The sequence below is a fragment of the Anabrus simplex genome, chromosome 1 (assembly GCF_040414725.1).
Source record: "Anabrus simplex isolate iqAnaSimp1 chromosome 1, ASM4041472v1, whole genome shotgun sequence".
In the NCBI taxonomy this organism is placed as follows: domain Eukaryota; kingdom Metazoa; phylum Arthropoda; class Insecta; order Orthoptera; family Tettigoniidae; genus Anabrus; species Anabrus simplex.
Window position 1 is genome coordinate 863,920,117 of NC_090265.1, and position 18,752 is coordinate 863,938,868.

At 37.3% G+C, this 18,752-nt stretch overlaps 1 protein-coding gene across 2 annotated transcripts in view; it reads left to right on the forward strand.

The window, feature by feature from the left end:
* The window catches only part of VhaSFD (V-type proton ATPase subunit VhaSFD), a 129,886-nt gene that overhangs the window by 95,346 nt on the left and 15,788 nt on the right, over positions 1 to 18,752 (forward strand). For both annotated transcript variants that reach the window (XM_067136469.2, XM_067136470.2), the window contains one exon: positions 2,621 to 2,848. In XM_067136469.2, coding sequence (XP_066992570.1) covers positions 2,621 to 2,848 — 228 coding nt within the window. The remainder of the gene's footprint in view (positions 1 to 2,620; positions 2,849 to 18,752) is intronic.

The following is an 18,752-nucleotide window of genomic DNA, read 5'->3' on the forward strand; positions in this document are numbered from 1 at the left end:
CAAAGAATCAGGAAATTTAATGAACATCTCCTTTGGTAAGTTAAGTCCAATCCCTAATCCCCCTTCCTGTGAATGAATACTTGCCACAATTATGACTTAGTTCATGATAATAGCCATGCAGTGTGGTGTCTTCACTGATATTTACAGTTTTATTTGACATTACTGAAGTTTTTTTTTTTAATGTTTAACACGTGGTCCAGACCAGAATTCGTGGGATTGCCATCCTGTGCCATAAGCTAGTAGTGCTGAGTTATTCCTTGGTGCCAAAACTTCACAGGCTTAAGCAATCAAGTGATCGCTAAAACGACAATATATTTATGATATAATAGGTTAATTTTTTATATTTGGTTAAATGGTGCAACCCCAAGTGGGGTAATTGTATAGATACTGTACATGCATATACAGTAATTAATGTCCCTATGCTTACATAGAAAACAGTCTTATCACTCCAGTAACAGCAAAGGATGGCAGATGGACAAGACCTATCCACAAGCGTAAACCGAGGAATTTCCTCATTTTGTCCAATGTTGGGTCCACCCATTCATTGAGCCGGCTTGATGTAACTTATGCTTAGTCTTCAAAACTTGCTGATCAATACATACAGTTAGTTTACACTACCATAAAATTTATTACTTTATTTGTAACAAATAATAAATGTCATAAAGTCGGGCTCCAGAATCATTAGCCACCCCTGTGTTAACTGCCTCTGCCCCTTGAAAAGGAATGTCACGCTGAGTGCCAGTGCAAGGTCCCCAGTTGTTGTTGTTATTCTAGGCTGTTCCTCATATCGAAATCCCATCCTCGTTTTCACTTTGAGACTCGTTTTCTAAATAGTCACTATTTTCTACATTCTCATTGTCTATTCTTGGTTCAAAATCACTTTAACTATATGCTTTGTCGATGTGATCATCGTCCGACTTGTTCAATAAATCATCCAGACTATCTGCACTTACGTCCTTTTTTGCTTGATTTACTCATAAAGATTTAAAGATAGTAATGGACAAATTAACAGACATCAAAAGAAAACCAACAGCACTGCACGCTTACACAAACAACCCGCGAGATAGGCAATGAATTTGTCAGTTTACAAAGCACTCTTGACATACCCATATGGGGTTGCGCCTAAACAGGAATTGATGAATGAAAGGTGGACTATGGACTTCCTTAAGTAGACGGCCAACAGATGGCAGGAAGAGGCTTTATACACTTTCAAAATACTTATTGCTGGGCTGAGTGGCTCAGACAGTTGAGGCGCTGGCCTTCTGACCCCAACTTCGCAGGTTCGATCCTGGCTCAGTCCGGTGGTATTTGAAGGTGCTCAAATACGTCAGCCTTGTGTTGGTAGATTTACTGGCACATGAAAGAACTCGTGCAGGACTAAATTCCGGCACCTCAGCATCTGAAAAACTGAAAAGGTAGTTGGTGGGATGTAAAGGCAATAACATTATTGTTATGAACTACTTACTACACACCCAAATGGGTTCGCACAATTCTCTGTTTCAAACAGACTTATGATCCCTTTTGAGAACCTGAAGTTCAGGAAATTGAGTGCTGTCACGTATCCAAGTGGAGTCGCTTGGCACTCAGCTTGTTAATGTACTGATTATTCTGAGCAGAATTTAGTTAATGATATTGCCCTTTTTTTTTAACCACACAGTGTAGTACTGGTCACTGGGCTTATTGCATAGCGTTCACTTGCAATCATCACTTGGGTTGTAGAAACGGTTAATACATACCGTGTGGTGTAACCCATTCGTCACTTTGTGTCTCGAGTGTCTTGATCCATAATTTGTTGCCATTTGTTTGTCATCATAGCATGTGTTGAATAAAATTTACTCCAGATTGCATTTGTCTTTTCACTTAGTATCTGAAGAGTATGACTGTAAGCGTGTGTCTTAGGCTGAAGCAGTTGCAATCTAATATCCTCGATGAAGAAACTGTCGTTCTTCATCTCGTAAACGAGCCTTGTGGTGATGTTATCCCTACTCCTAATACTTGTTTCATGAAACGTGCCTTTACCCTCTCAGTTGTGCTAAAATCAGGTTTTCCCAGACCATGTCGATTCCATAGATTGCTATGGGAAATATAACTTAACAAAATATGAACATTGTTGTTGTTGTTATAAACGGCTTTTATTGTTGCTGCTCTCTTTTGTATGTAAATACTGAATGATGATGTTTATAGAGTAATACCATGGTATTTGAATGTTGGTACAATTTCTAATGGTTTGTCTGATATTGTCGTGTGTCTTTTGCTGCTTCTGTACCTCCCTTTCTGAAATTTGTCTTGTTTTCTGATGATTTGTTTTTAGGTTATCTTCTGCCCTTATCTCAAGTTCATTTAGAATCTGCTGAACTTCACTTTGGACTTTTATGAATATTTTCTTGCATCTGCCCTGTTGGAATGAAAAACTTATAATTACGATTAGTATTGTAAGAATTTGTGTGTTAATTTTTTTTTAATATTCTTTGCCTATATGTTTGGAAGAAATTTATTATGAATGTTAAAGGATTTGGTTTTAGATATTTGTCCTAATGGTATGGAAGAAATTGATTATGAATGTTAAACTAGTCAGTTTTACTTATTAGTCCTAAACCAATTCCTAAATTTTTCTTTGCAGTTCTTTCGATGAATATGCAACAGAAGTGAAATCAGGTCGACTTGAGTGGAGTCCTGTGCACAAGTCAGCCAAATTCTGGCGAGAAAATGCTCCCCGCCTCAATGAGAAGAATTATGAATTGCTAAGAATCTTAATTCACTTGTTAGAAACAAGCAAAGATCCTCTGGTGCTGAGTGTGGCTAGCTTTGACATTGGTGAATATGTACGTCATTATCCACGTGGCAAGCAGTGAGTATAGTTCCTTCATAATTTTTCTTTGTTATTACATAATTCTTTCCAGGCCACCACCCTGGTCTAGGGCTACCACAGTAGCTACCTGGCCAATGGTTCTGGATTTGAGTTCATACCGGTTCTGTGCCATAAATTTGACTGATTTCGGGTCTGGAACGGGATGCACTCTTGTTTAGAACTGGGAGAAGAAGTGAGTTATATTACATTTTTGACCTTCTTAGACTGATTTTCCATAGTTTCTTTTAATTAAATAATAGGACATTCAGTTTATTATGGTGTCACAAATGTTAGTGAACATCTAGTAGGGATATTCATGATTGCAGAATTCTCTTTCAAATTGGGGTAACCCTGTAGTTGGGATGATAGAATATGGCCACAGTGTCCCTTGCCTGTCGTAAGAGGTTTGTAATATCTGAAGCTATTTTTCAGTTTCGACTCAGTTATTTTAAAACTTTTCGGTTCTTCAGTCTGCTAAGAGTAGTAGAGTAGTAAATGAGTTTCAGTAGGCTGACGAACCTAACCGTTGTAAATTGTAATAAGAGATGACTGAAAGGGGTAACCCCCAGGGGCTCTCAACTTGGGTATGTGGGTTGGCAAACGCAGGGTCCGTTGCTGAATCTTACATCGCTTCTATTTAAGTGAGGCTCCTCCCTTTCACCTTTCCTAGGGCTGATGACCGTAGATGTTAGGCCCCTTTAAACAACAAGCATCATCATCATCATCATCATCATCATCATCACCACCACCTTTCCTATCCAACATCCCTACATCGACTCTTGTTGTTCTCTTCTGATCCCAACCGTATCAGATCTCTGAGACCTAGGTTGTCTTCATTTTCATACTCTTTGTGTGGTCCTTCTCTTTCTTTTGCTTGTACCTTTATTTAAAAAGGGTTTGAACTCCTCAATTTTATGCGAGAATGGTTGCTCAATTGTACCTACTTCCCCTTAAAACTATAATCGTCACCGCTAGCATGGCTAATTAACCCATTCAACGCTAAACATGTATATATACGTTAGTGAACACCGTGCCTCGTTCGCCAAACCCGTATATATACGTTTTGGTGCTGTGTGTACTTCACCGATGTCATAAATGAACGGGATATAATGTCATGCTTTGAAATTCCATGGAAATGCTCAAAGAAGTTCTGTACGTTAGATATACCACCCCATTTTACGTGTTTTGAAAGCGATCTGATGTTTCATGGAATATCTTTCCTGCTAACGTGTAGCCATCATGGCGTCTTGAAGTATACATTCATCTCTTGTTGACGAAGAAATGGAATGTTTCCTCATAAATAGTGATTCCGGAGAGCTATACTTTGATAATGAAGATGGAGAATATACAGGGGGCAATATTGAACTACAAGAAAGTGCAAGACAAAGTAGTAATGATGAATCTCATGCGGAATTGTCAACCCCTCCTCAAATTCTTTTTTCACCAAATGTTAATGATTTTGATAAAACCCGTTCTTGGATCAACAATTTATTATATTTCAGTAATAATATCACTGAGTGGAGTGCTATGGCTATGGAGCCAAGTTCTGCGTTTGGCAGGTGAGTGGGTTCGAACTCCACCGTCAGCTGTCCTGAGATTTTTTTTTTTTTTTGGTAGTTTCTCTTTTGCACTCCCAAGCAAATGCTGGTACCAGGACAGTTCCTATTCATAAGCCACAGCCGATTTCTTCCACTTCCTTACCCAGTTCCACTCACCACCATTCATTTCATATTCATTTTCTCAACTGAGTTTGGCATCAGGAAGGGCATCTGGCCATAAAAGTAAGCTGTAAAATATAATATCACTTCATCCCTGACCCCGTATTGGGCTGTGGGGTTAAGGGGGTGATATGCATTCCATTAATAGTATCAGTAAAAAATTATCTTTATGCTTCTTTTTTTTTTAACCCAGCCCAGGGGGTTTTCCTGGTCATCAAAACTCGGCATTGAAAAGGTTAATAATTACTGAGCAAGTTGGCTGTTGTAGTACAGGTTATGTAGCTGTAAGCTTGCATTTGGGAGTTGGTGGGATCAAATCCCACTGTTGACAGCCCTGAAGATTATTTTCTCTGGTTTCCCACTTTTCCCATAAGCAAATGTTGGAGCCATTTTCACAGACCTAGCCCTGGTTATCTAGTTGTACTTCCTTATCAAACAATAAAAATTCCTATCATTGCACTTTTTCTATCCCATCACTGCCAGAAATCTGAGTGAGGGCCATGTTAAACACACAGGAAGTACATACAAACATTGCATGTATAGTAATTGTAATCCTTGAATGTCCATGAAACATATTATAAAATTACAAATTGAAATATATAGCCCATATTTACTGTTGACTGAAAACATTTGTATGGTCTGACGTACCAGCCTAAGAGGCCATCGGTATGCGTTACCTCTCAAGTCTTTCTCCTTTTTTGGGCTGTTGGACTCCTAGTTGTCTGACTGGGGTGGTGGTTTAGTCTGGAAGGACTAGTTGTCCCTCTACCGATTGTATTCAGAATTACTCAAATTGTTACCTTTCCCTTTGCAGCTAGGGGCGCGCAGTTGTGAGCTTGCATTTGGGAGATAGTGGGTTAGAATCCTACTGTCGGCAGCCCTGAAGATGGTTTTCCATTTTCAAACCAGGCAAATGCTGGGGCTGTACGTTAAGGCCACGGCCACTTCTTTCCCACTCTGAGCCCTTTGCTATCCCATCACCACCATATTATGACATATCAGTGTCGGTGCGATGTAAAACAGATTGTTATAAAAAATATTTTTTAAAATTCCTACCTTTACTATTTTATTTCCATATCTGTAATAGAAATACATTCTCATTAATAAGAGCCATATCAAGCAGAAAAAGATTTTGTATAATCCATTCTTTGATCATACTGCTGTCATCCCTTTGTTGTAGTTCATCAAAGTTTCTAATTGTTTCCTCACTTAAAGTCTTCATACTGAGATTTCCTCTTCATCTTTGATTTTTTTGTTTTCTCTGAATTTATAATGCCAGAAACCTTACAGTATATGTTGAGTTGAGCACTTGTGCAAGAGTAAACCCTTTACCGATCTTCTCCTGGGTATTTCTTCCAAGGTTGTGTATATGTTTTGTTTTTTGTTTTTTTAATATCTATGGAGAAGTTGTCTTTTTTATCTGATCCCCAGGGGGAATATTTCAGGGAGAAATATATCTGCTGCTGTTTGATTGGGTCACTTAGGACCACGCAGAATCAACATTTGTTGAGCTTTCCTCCTTGCCCAATAGTTCATTTTCATTTATTATGATTTTGTGAATATATCTATATTTAGTAAATGCCAAATTTGTGCTGCCCCCAAGTAAAGATGTAATTTATAGGCTTAATTTTGTTCTTCAGGGTTCGATGAAAATTGTCTGATCTCTGACTTGTCCAATATTGCAAGAGTCTATTCCTGGAGCGTACAGGTTTAGCTTTGGCTGAAGGGGGGCTGCCCATAACAACTCGCATGAATCATCGTAGACTTGTAGATCAATTTTTTTAGCATTGTAGATTTGGTAAGTAGGATAAGACACTAACAGAATACTCAAATAACCAAACCAAACCCCATGGCGCAACAGTCCCAATGGTTCATGGTCTACCAAGAGACTGCTGTTCAGCCCGAGGGCCTACAGATTATGAGGTGTCATGTGGTCAGCACGAGGAATCCTCTCGGCCGTTATTCTTGGCTTTCTAGACTGGGGCCGCCATCTCGCCATCAGATAGCTCCTCAATTGTGATCACATAGGCTGAGTGGACCTCGAACCAGCCCTTAGATCCAGGTGAAAATCCCTGACCTGACTGGGAATCGAACCCGGGGCCTCCAGTCTCGCGCTTCAGGACACTGCCCTTGAGGCGGTAGAGGTGGGATCCCTCGCTGAGTCCGAGGGAAAAACCAACCCTGGAGGGTAAACAGATTAACTAAGTAATTAATCATGGGCCGTGAAACCATCAGTCTAAAAGGGACTTTGTAGTTCGTGGAATGTAAGAATGCGTAGAAACATTATTGAACATATTTCTCTTCTACTTACAAAATAACACCTGTGTTAACAAACTTGGAAGGACCGAACGAGTTGGCCATGCAGGTGAGGTCACGCAACTGTGAGCTTGCATTCGGGAGATAGTGGGTTCGAACCCCACTGTCAGCAGCCCTAAAGATGGTTTTCCTTTTTTCCCATTTTCGCTCCTGGCAGATGTGGGCTGTACCTTAATTAAGATCACGGCCACTTCCCACTTCTAGCCTTCTCCTATTCCATCGTCTCCGTAAGACCTACCTGTGTCGGTGCAATGTAAAGCAAATTGAGGAGGAAAAAAACCCAACTTGGATCTGTCATTCACTTTTCCCTTTTATTTAATAATTACGTCTCAAGTGAAAGTTAATAAGTTCAAAATCAGTATGAATCAGGTGGACAGATAAAATAACACAGTAGAAAATAATTCTTTTACAGGCGGCTAAAGATTGTTGGTTAGGTTATAATAGTGAGCATTTCGACTCCTATTGTTGTTAACAAGTTGGTATCTGAGAGTTCCATGCAGGGGGGTGAAACTCTAATAGGGCTTTTGGTTCCAATCTGTAGCTAGCTTCAGGTAGTTTCAGTCTCTTTTTCTAGATGGCGCTGGAGGTCATTCATAACGTGTAAATAGTTATATACACGTTCTGTAGATGGCACGCTAGTAAGCATGAAATGAACGTTGTTAATAATTAAAGGCAGTTTGTCTCGAAGTGAAGTATTTAAAGTATTTCAAGTCTAACCTCAATCAGTGGGCACTTCTCACAAATTAATTAGCCATAAAACGTCAAGCATTGTGGAGATAATATTGCTGAATTGCATCGAATTCGACTTTACCCAATCGATTAACCTTGTTCGAACTTATATCGATTTTAATCGATAGTTCCCATGATGCTACAGTATTTGTGTTGTTTGAATTCCAAGTGCTCATGTGCTTGTGATGTAAATCTTAGTTCCTTGTGCTTGTTTATTTGAAATATATCTTCGCCAGTCCTCCTGAAATCCTGTATTTCCTGTTTGAGTACACATCAGGGGCTGAAAGCTGAATGGTTCTATTAATGTAGTTCTATATATTTCCTGTCTCAGTGCATTTAATTCTGTTATTTTTATTTTCATGTGGTACTTGGATATTGATGTGATACCCCATTGTCTTGCATATGGTGTGCTCTGTTGTCTTGCTTTCGAAGGGATTTCTTATTTGTTATAATATCAGCTTTGTGTTAATGTGTCAATCATTCATTTGAAGTTAAAGCTGCTTTGAGGTGTGTGGTTATGTTCTCAGTAACATAGTATGCCATACGAACTAGGGGTATCAGATCATTATTTACAACGTAGTAAGTACTTGGAAATAAAAATATATGAATTACAATGTATTGGGCATGGAAGTAGTAGAACTGCATTATTATCGCCGTTTGGCGGGGGGTGGGGGCGAGGGGCAGGGAAAGGAGGGGGGAGGAGCCGTAAGCATACCCGGATGTGCGTCACTGCGCCGGATGTTAATTCTCCGCGCTATCTGTTGATAGTAATACTAAGGTATTGCACCAGAATGCACACTGTGGCGCTATCTCGGAAAAGAGACTAAAACTACTAGCGCCAAGTGGCTTGGAACCGAAATTTATCATTGAGTTTCATCTCTATTCTATTCTATCCTCTTTGGTTCCATGCCCACAGTTCTTCATTAATACATTCTACCTTTATATTGTCAAAACCTTACTCCCCAAAACATTACACACTGGATCACAATGAACTCAAACATACCATTTATTTCACTTACAAAAGCTATATGGGAGTAAAATCCATTTGTTTAATTCGAGAGGTTTATTTACATCTTTCTTGGTGTGGTTTCCTAAGTGATATTTGTACTTTTCCTTAACTTAGTAACAATTCCTCTTAATATTGGCATAATAAGCAAAAGAAAAGGGAAATAATGACATTACATTAGTGCTAATCTAGCTATAAAAGAAAAGGTATTTCTTAGCGTCAGTACCTGGACAACGCTCTGTAACTGTTAAAAAAAAAAAAAATGTAACAAACACTGGATCATGCTGTAAAACAGCCCTTTCAAAAATGAAGATATATGCAATCATGCACAATATCTAACCCATCAACAACAAAAATTAATGAAAACACAACGTAGCTGCTATAACCTGAAATAAATAGACAAAGAAAGTATCAACTCTCATTCCTCAGACCTTTCTGATGACCATTCTAAACATAATATGCAAGTATGTTCAAATATGCATGAATGTCAACTTAAAAGATATTTAAGTATGGAAAAATTCAAATGAATCTGGTAGCATAAAGTCCCTCAGCATCTGTGACATCTTAGATGAATTACAATACTGGTCTTTTTCATATTGATTCCCGATACAAATTATTCACAGTCCCTCGCTTACTGGTCTGAACCATGAAATGCCTCAGATGTCTCAAATCAGTCCTTAGCTTAAATTCTGCTTCACCCTGAGGCAAGTCATATGCATAACTAGACAATGACTACCCAAATTCCATGAATAAGTGGTGTGAAATTCATCTCTACAATTCCCTTGTGACAGTATTTTCGAAGATTAATTCTGAGGCACAATCTTGTAGCTTAGATTTATGTCATTTATCTCTCAACGGCCATAACTCTTCCTTTATAATAACATGAAGACCTAATCCCATTATCTCGTCCTAATTTTCGATCTGTATTTAATGAAGACACTGTTTCCATTATTCGCCGTACTCATATATATCATTTATATTACGAAGACTTTCAACCTATTTTCCTTGTATGTTATATCGTAGCATTTATCATTTCAAAGACAACAAAATACATCATCCCTTTCACCTTAAATAGTCATGCATGGATATAAACTCAGAAAAAATTTACATCCTTGAAATAACTTGCCATCTCACAACACGGGATTACCTCGAAACTTATTCCCTAGGTTGCTCGTAAGATCGTGTATACTATTATACCAGCATCCTTAAACGTATCAAAAGTAACATCCTCTCACGTCTTTAAGGTAATATAGTGATGAATTTCCCAGATTATTGACAAGTGTTACAGATTTAAGAAATATTTTAAAGATCCTTTATCATCCCAAGACTTTCATACACATGTTCATCATTATGAAACATCTTGAAACACGTACATAAGTTCCCATAAACAATTCGATGACCCTGTTAACTCTTTCCGGTCTAACTGCGAGCATAGCTCACAGCGGCCGAAATTACTCTCAGGCTGCGCTGCGGGCATAGCCCGTAGTAAGGTTTGAGAATTCACTAAAAATCGGGAACGAGCTATGCACGCATTCTGGTGGTTACATCGTGTTTCTTCTTGTATTAGTTACGAGAGTATTTAAGCAGATGGAAGTATTATATGTCTAAGTCAGAGAATTTATGATATTTTCGATCAACATGCATCAGTACATGTTGTCACTCAGTGAGCTCTAAGACATGGCTTCTCGCGGCAACATGTGCTTGACGAAAGTTATATTTTCGACATTTTATGATATAAGTTTATGCACAAATGAACATATTATTGACATATGAATTCGAAACAACTTCTTACATTTCATTATGATTGGAGTTCGTTTTACGGCCTAGCGCATGTTCCCGCGTATTTCAAATTTGCGTGAATACGTAATATTGTCTACATATTAGTAAAGTTGCCTGTTTAGAAGACTATTTTCTCTTTCTCAGAAGTCTTTTGTGGTAAATGGAACAATATTTTTACATTTGAGTAACTTTTGACAAAATTTATCAATTAAAATAAAATTTCATAAGAGCTCCCATTTTCATTGTAATTATTACTATTATTATTGAAAAATTATTATTTTTATATCGTACTCATTATTTTTTTTGTTTTGTAATTACAATACACATTTTATATTAGCAAAATAGGGTAAATTTAACAGTATTTCAGAAAACTGTACTTGCTTAGTTATCAGTCAGACCTTTTTTCCATTCGCAAAACATGGTATAATAAATAAACAGTTTTAATATCTCAAGTGATAGTTGACATAATACAAACAGCGTTTTTCAAAACTAGATGCTTAAAAAAGCACAAAGAAAAAAGAATCATGCAAACATCTCCTACAGGTACAGAGATATAATGTTTTAAATATCCTTAAAAATGCCCGGTCCAGAATCTTTGTTAGGGATATTAAGGCCCAGACTGGAATGGGTTAAGATAACTACAAACTCAAGCTGTTTATTACCACATCAATCCTACCTAAGTACTACGGGTTAATTACAATTCTCAGTCTAAGAGGAAAAGTAAAAATACGACTGGCTTTTATTGTTTTAACTCCATCTTTACATTGGTGGTGGTCAAGTGCCTACATTTGCTGGCCTCCCTCCCTCCACTACTTTTTTTGCTAGTGGCTTTACGTCGCACCGACACAGATAGGTCTTATGGCGACGATGGGATAGAAAAGGCCTAGGAGTTGGAAGGAAGTGGCTGTGGCCTTAATTAAGGTACAGTGTGAAAATTTGCCTGGTGTGAAAATGGGAAACTACAGAAAACTATCTTCAGGGCTGCAGACAGTGGGATTCAAACCCACTATCTCCCAGATGCAAGCTCATAGCCACGCGCCTCTAACCGCACGGCCAACTTGCCCAGTCCACTACATTTTAGAGGCATATTGTATGGGGCATGATGTTAACACATGCTGGTTCAAATTGGCTTACCTGTAACTGGAAATATACTATTAAAATTTATTCTCACTTTTTTGTTATAGAGGAGTATGTATCGGCTTTGCTAATAAGGATACACATGCATGTCCACCAGGTGAGTTGGCCGTGCGGTTAGAGGCGTGCGGCTGTGAGCTTGCATCCGGGAGATCGTGGGTTTGAATCCCACTGTCGGCAGCCCTGAATATGGTTTTCCGTGGTTTCCCATTTTCACACCAGGCAAATGCTTGGGCTGTACCTTAATTAAGGCCACGGCTGCTTCCTTCCAACTCCTAGGCCTTTCCTATCCCATCGTTGCCATAAGACCTATCTGTGTCAGTGATATGTAAAGCCACTAGCAAAAAAAAAAATAATAATAGGATCCATGTCCTATGAGAAAACAAGACAGTTCACACTTTTAACAACTTGTCCGCTAAACTAAATGCGTAGTTTAATTTTAGTCTCCTGTCATTCACAGAACACTAGTTGTAATAAATACTCATTCACTTCCCTCTGGCAATAAACTTTAACAGCATACCAACCCATACAGTAGTCAACAGTGTATCTTCTAATGTTTATTCAAATGACGCTCTCCAACTGGAAGATCATTTGCATCCACACCGTACATGATTCCAAAGTATATTGTGTCTTTAAAAAAAAAAAAGAGAATATGCTCCAACCAACGATGACAATAAGAAGTAAAAGTGCCAATATTTACGATCTCCACATTACACTCTCCTAAAAGATTACTCGGCCTACTTTGAAATTCTCTTCTTAAATTCCAACACTTAACAACATATTCAGTTGCCTTTTTTTTTTTCTGTACATAATTACATTTATAGACATTATAATATAGCTTTGGGGCTTTTGCAGTGTCAAGAAAACAAGATTAAATCCTTTATATTTCACAGAGAACTTTGCTCCGCGTCTTCAGAAGAAAAGTTTGTCTCTTTTTCGACGAGGTCCTCTTTAATAATGACTGTTTAAATTTAAGAATATTTACCATTGGTCTATTGTAAGTGGCACTCTCGTTCTTCACCTGATGTGCTCTAACCGTATATAAGCCTCAGTTGCAACTCTCTCCAACAAAAAATAAGTAGCTCATCCACTGTTGTTCTCCAAGTTTGTCATTTCTGTTTCACTTCATATGAAAGGTTACACTTTTTACAGTACCAATGACATTAATGGCACTAGGTCTGGGTTGAGCAGATGATCAAATTGTTCCCATCCACATATCTCAACAAATATTTATATTTTCTATAGCCTCTTATGCCTCAGAAACCTGGATCATGTATTTTGTTCCAGGAAAGGAAAATTAATACCTTTGAAATGTATCAATGGGTTTTAAGAATATTGTGGACACTACTCTAAGGGCTATTTAGCAACAAAGTCTTGTTGGGCTATAACAGGCATGGTAAACTAAGCCGCAGGTGACATTGGCCACAGCGAGGTTCACATTGTTTTACCATGGCTGATTATAGGCAGTGCAGAGAAAGGTGGGACAGGAAGGATCACACTGTGGCAGGATGAGATATTATTTAGTGAGAGATCTTAGATATAACAATATGTAACCGATAGTTGGAAGACACACTGCAGTTATGGGGTGTGATGTTAAGGAACATGATTTTGTTTATTCCTTAAAGACTGATAGTAATAGATACTAAGGTTATTGAGAAAATGGAAGACAGTCATCTAAATTTATAACCATCTACGTTTATAACAAGTCTCTGATCAAAATGTGTAAAGAGGCCCATTTATTTGGGGTTGCCCCAAATCTTAGTCAAAACAGCTGACAAAGCAGAGTCTTAAGTCCCAGCAAAATGTATTTAGATGGTGGGATACATGGATCCATAGATGGGACAATGAAGTAGGCAAGATGTAGTTAATTCATGAGTAACAAAACAAACACCCAAGTGAATCATAAAACTCACAAGTAGAGAGAAAGAAAATATAGTTAATTTAAAATACTCTCTCCAAAATATCATTTCATTTTAACTATATTACAAGATAAGCACATTATTTTAATCATTCTTATCATGTTTTACAAGGAGGAATTTCCAAATTAGGTACAGCATAAATGAAAGAACTCACAGCCTTTTTGTAACACCCAATCAGTGTATGAAAAGGAAACAATTTAGAAAAAAAGAAAATTAACTGAATTGAATAAAGTACATTTTTACATGTGTGAAAGCCAAGTGTTTCACAGTCACTGGGCATTTTTGAATTAAGCATCACTGACCACATATATCTGGTCATGAAAAGGGGAGCTTCAATAATGAAGACTAAATTATTTTCCATACTAGAAATTCTTATCGTAAGTTATATCTAATTATGATTTTTTTAACACCAGATTTACAAGGAATTTCACTAATACTCAATAGCATCAGTCTGATAATAATAGCAGTGAATGCACAAGTCACTTTAACCTCTCAGTGTGGGAGGACTTTCACTACCTGGCTACCCTGTGCTGTGGGAGTAGTATAGCACCAAACATGCTATACTTTTTTTTTTTTTTTTTGACCCAGTTAATTTATAACTGTTAGGTTCTTCAGTCTGCCAAAACTAATTTTTAATAAATACATGTATAAACTACCTGAAAAAGAAAACATAATATGGTAACCAAATTATGCCTGAAAAGAAAGAAACGGCTTAATTAAAATAGAAATGTTTTGTTCTTGAGAGAACATAATCGGATACTATCATATGCTCAAAAATATTTAGAAATGTATAAACATATATGTTTAAATTCTTTTAAATCCTTTAAAAAATTGAAACTAGCATATGCTAGAGTGAAGTTCATTAAGATAAGTTCCAGATTTCAAGTTTTTAAGGATTTAAACATAAATATTCATACACTTCTAAATAGTTTCGCATGTGATTTGATAGAATCTGATGATCTTTCAAGAATGAAACATGTCAATCTATTTTAATTAGGTTTTTTTTTTTTTTCAAGTATAATTCTGTTGCCATATTTTATTTTTCAGGTAATTTATAAATTTATTCAAAAATTAGTTTTGGCAGAGTGAAGAACGTAACAGTTATAAAATGCAGGCATTTAGTTATCGGGCATAACAGACAAGCGTTTCAATGGATTTTACCAATTGTCATTGTTTGACAATGAATAAACACACAAACAGCATAAGTTACTAGAATTATCTAAGGATATTTACAATCCTGCTTACCTCAGAAGTTCAATGTAGTATGGTAAATTTTGAAGGACTCCTCTATACATACACCAACCTCACAATCTGAACACCAGTACACAGATTCCTTCCTTTTTTTACCTGCTTGTAGTATACATTACACCTCTTCTGTGGCCTAGATTTATTCGCATTAGGGGGAAATCCTCTGGCAGAAAGTGTCTTTCAGTGAGACAAGGCACTGCGTCATCTTTCCACATCCCTACCATGATTTGCAAGAAGTCCCTGAACCAGATCAGTCCTAAATTTCAAGTGGTCTGACCTGTTGTTTTGGAGATTATATTTGTAAATTACAAAAGATACACATACAGCAACATTTAACAACCTTCTAAAGAGTTTGATGTACCACTTGCACATCTTCCTTTCTAGCAAATAACTCTGAAGTATGTGGTTTTTTTAAGTCAACACCCCCGTGTATTTATTATACAGTAGTCTATAGCAATACCCAGCCCCGTGGTGTAGGGGTAGCGCCTGCCTCTTACCCGGAGGCCCCGGGTTCAATTCCCGGCCAGGTCAGGCCACAAGGCGGGAAATAATAGTGCCCCCATTATTGCCTGGCTAAGCCCAGCCAGTGAGCGAGAGATCCCGAGGTGGACCGTTCGTTCCTGGCTTTCTGTTTTCTAGAGGCATTTAAGGGTAAAGGGGTTGATGACCAAACAAAGTAAAATAAGATTTCAAAACAACACTCTTACATTTATTAACATAAGCATTTCACAACAAGAATATCCTTGCTGGATTGTTTTTACAATGAACTTTCATAATATCTCCTTCTTCAGTAGCATTTTAGAACCAAATGTATTTCTCGTCCTCCAGCATTACTGTTCTGGAATGAAAATTAACAAAGAAAATTAGGCCTTTGTTGCCTTTACAAATTTAAGTATTTAACTGAAAGAGTCCAAAGACTTCAATAAAGGTTTGTACAAAATTAATAGACAGCTGTCTCGCTTATTATTCCACAGGAAAAGTTGCTAAAGGTTCCATGAATTTACAGTAATCTCAACACGTGGTCAAAGTTGAATTCTGATGAATCTCAGTATTTAAAGTGCATAATATTTGTCAATAATACCAGTAGAAGCTTTAGTGAAAATCCAAATTAACTTCAAATTTTTATAATTAATTTATTATTATTATTATTATTATTATTATTATTATTATTATTATTATTATTATTATTATTATTATTATTATTATTATTATTATTATTATTATTATTACATACATACGTACTGAACCCTTTAGGTCCATATAGAGGGATACCTACCTTTCTTACCTATCAACAAAGCTCATGAGATCTGTCTCTTGGGTCGTATCGGGTTCTTCGTCACTTGCTGAGGTAAAGGTAGGGTTCAGTAATTCTAATCTATCTACTGTAATGAAAGGTCTGTTTAAAAGATTCCTATTTATTCAGGAAAATTCTGAAGCCATCTTTATGTCAATGGTATCATAGAAGTCAATTGTGTCCACTGGACACCACAATCATTTTTTACATAAACGTCAGAACACTGGTGTGGGACTTTAACGTAACTGCCTGACGGGCATTCTTACTAGAAACCATTGCCTCAATTATTCATCATTTAAGAAAGGAAAGTCTGGAAATCCTTAAATTCGGCTTCCATGTGAGACCACATATACCATCATAGTGATTCGTTATGGTCCAGCCCTCGTAACACGAACTCTGGACTCTGGGTATAATTAAGGCAGTCCAATTGGTGTGTGCCACACATTGGTTCTACGGCATGGACCCTTAATTGAATCGATGTGACCTGCGTCTATGTCATGGACCGACATCTAATCTTCTAAGTTACTTTAAAGTCATTGTGGATGATGACCGCAAGGAAATGAGGCTACAATGGCATACGGCCCTAATCTAAGTCACTGAGGTTGATGACCCCCTGACCATCCAAGTTTCTAGGCTGAAGGCTAAACACAATTAAGTTACATCGGTTGATGACCAAAGTTTCCACTTTACTATCCCCAGCACATTCACTGCTCAATCAGTCAAAGTTCAATAATTACAACAATAGCAATGCTCACAAACTTTGTGGCAGTCAAATCCATTTCCTTCGGATATGTCCCCTTAAACGTTACTTTATATTTTAATATTCCCCCAGAAAACAAACTAAAATTTCCAGAATGCATCTCCAAGTTATTCGCTTGATTAAAGTTATTTCAAAATGCGGTTTCACTGAATTTAATAATTAAATAACTTTAACTGATTTGACGAAATGTTACCGAACAACAAATTTTATCTCCGCGGACTCTGGTTTCTTCACAAATTTCTACGCAGCTGTGATGTGAATTCAATCTAGTGATGTTTATCTGGCTGGAAAAGAATTGTTACATAATTCATGTCCATTTAAACCTAGGAATTTCATATTTGTCCGTATTGAACTGAGAAAAGGATGATAGGAAAACTTAAAATGGTCCACCTTTTCAATACAAAAATTCATGTCCAGTTATATATCTTGTCTTGTGATCTCACACTTTTAAAATCTAATCTAGTCCTAACCGTTATTAACACTTGGATATCCTAATAATCTGCGTACAAACCAAACAACTCGCCATATAATTACGATGTCATATCTCGTCATACCATTATGAATTTTGCACACCCCTCACAGACAAACCGATCATCACAACGATCACTCTATATTTTGGACAACCCTGAATTTGGTTACTCCGTTCCTTATACTCAAAGTTCGTGATTTCAAATGTTCATTACGTCCCCAATTACAGTATTTCACAATACTCAGATCATTACCGGCTATGAATTTCAACTAAATCCAGCATTTTAACGTTTTCCCTGGCCGAGAATACAGTACAATCTTAATTCCACTCCTTTCCCGTTATCACAGCTGAGGCCTCTCGCCCCCCAAGCTCGCTTGGCAGTTACATGAAACACCTGGTTTATTCACAGTTGACTGGCTTCTCAAAATGCTCTCTTTAAACTCTGCCGACAATTTTAAACAAATACGATATTCTAACCAACAAAATGCACAGATTATGCTTCAAGATGCCCACACTAATTATACGCGTCGCCAATTGATACCGCTATGGATTTCTATGAATTTCTTTCCATTCCCAACATTATAAAATATTCCTCGGGCTATCATGTCCCGGCTTCAATGACAGGACTCTAACCTGATTTGCACATCTCATCTCAACTCATATAAAACATTCCTCGGGCTTCCGTGTCCCGGCTTCAATGACAGGTCCAACCTGATTCACAAATCTCATATCAACAAACTAACCTCTGTTTCCCAGCTCCACAATTATCATCGACCAATAACTGGAATAAAATCCTCACTAGAAATCTCGACGTCTAATATTGCACAATGCATTAATCATGAATAACTTCGCATAAATGATATCGTATTTAATAACTTGATTTTTACGAACAAAATGACTGAAACATTCTACTAGATCTTTTTATTATCAGTCAGACACAGTTTAAAAATGGGCATAGAAAAACGTTTCTCTCCGTGACCAAATTCATCACCCTAGGTTCTCACCCGACAGCGCGCTTCCACTCGATTGAAAATGAGTAACCATGAATTATTATTATTAACATCAAATTGCAGACAGGAAAAATTTACGTCGAATGAACATCTTAATTTACATCACAAAATATAGGCAGTACACTCACACGGATGACGATCTATATTGGACGTGATATCACTTCGAAACCCTATTCAATAACTTTTTCAAACGTTATACGGCACTCGCAAGACTTCAAAAATTTATCCAAGTGGGAAATAAAACAAATGACTCTTTTAGTCGTACTCTCACATTTACAAACTTAGTAAGGGTGACCATTGCGTCGTATATCCCCATTCAAATACACCTTTAGAGATCACGAGACAAGATATAAGAGGTAGTAAGATGGAAAGTCACCTACCTCATGTAGTCATAGGGCTCACCTGCGACCCTGGCATTTTATTTAGCCATTTTTGCATTCATGGCTTCACAGTTCATTATTAATTTTCTTCAGGTTTCCTGGAATAAAGCATTAAAAAAAAAGAAAATACCCTTCACTTGTT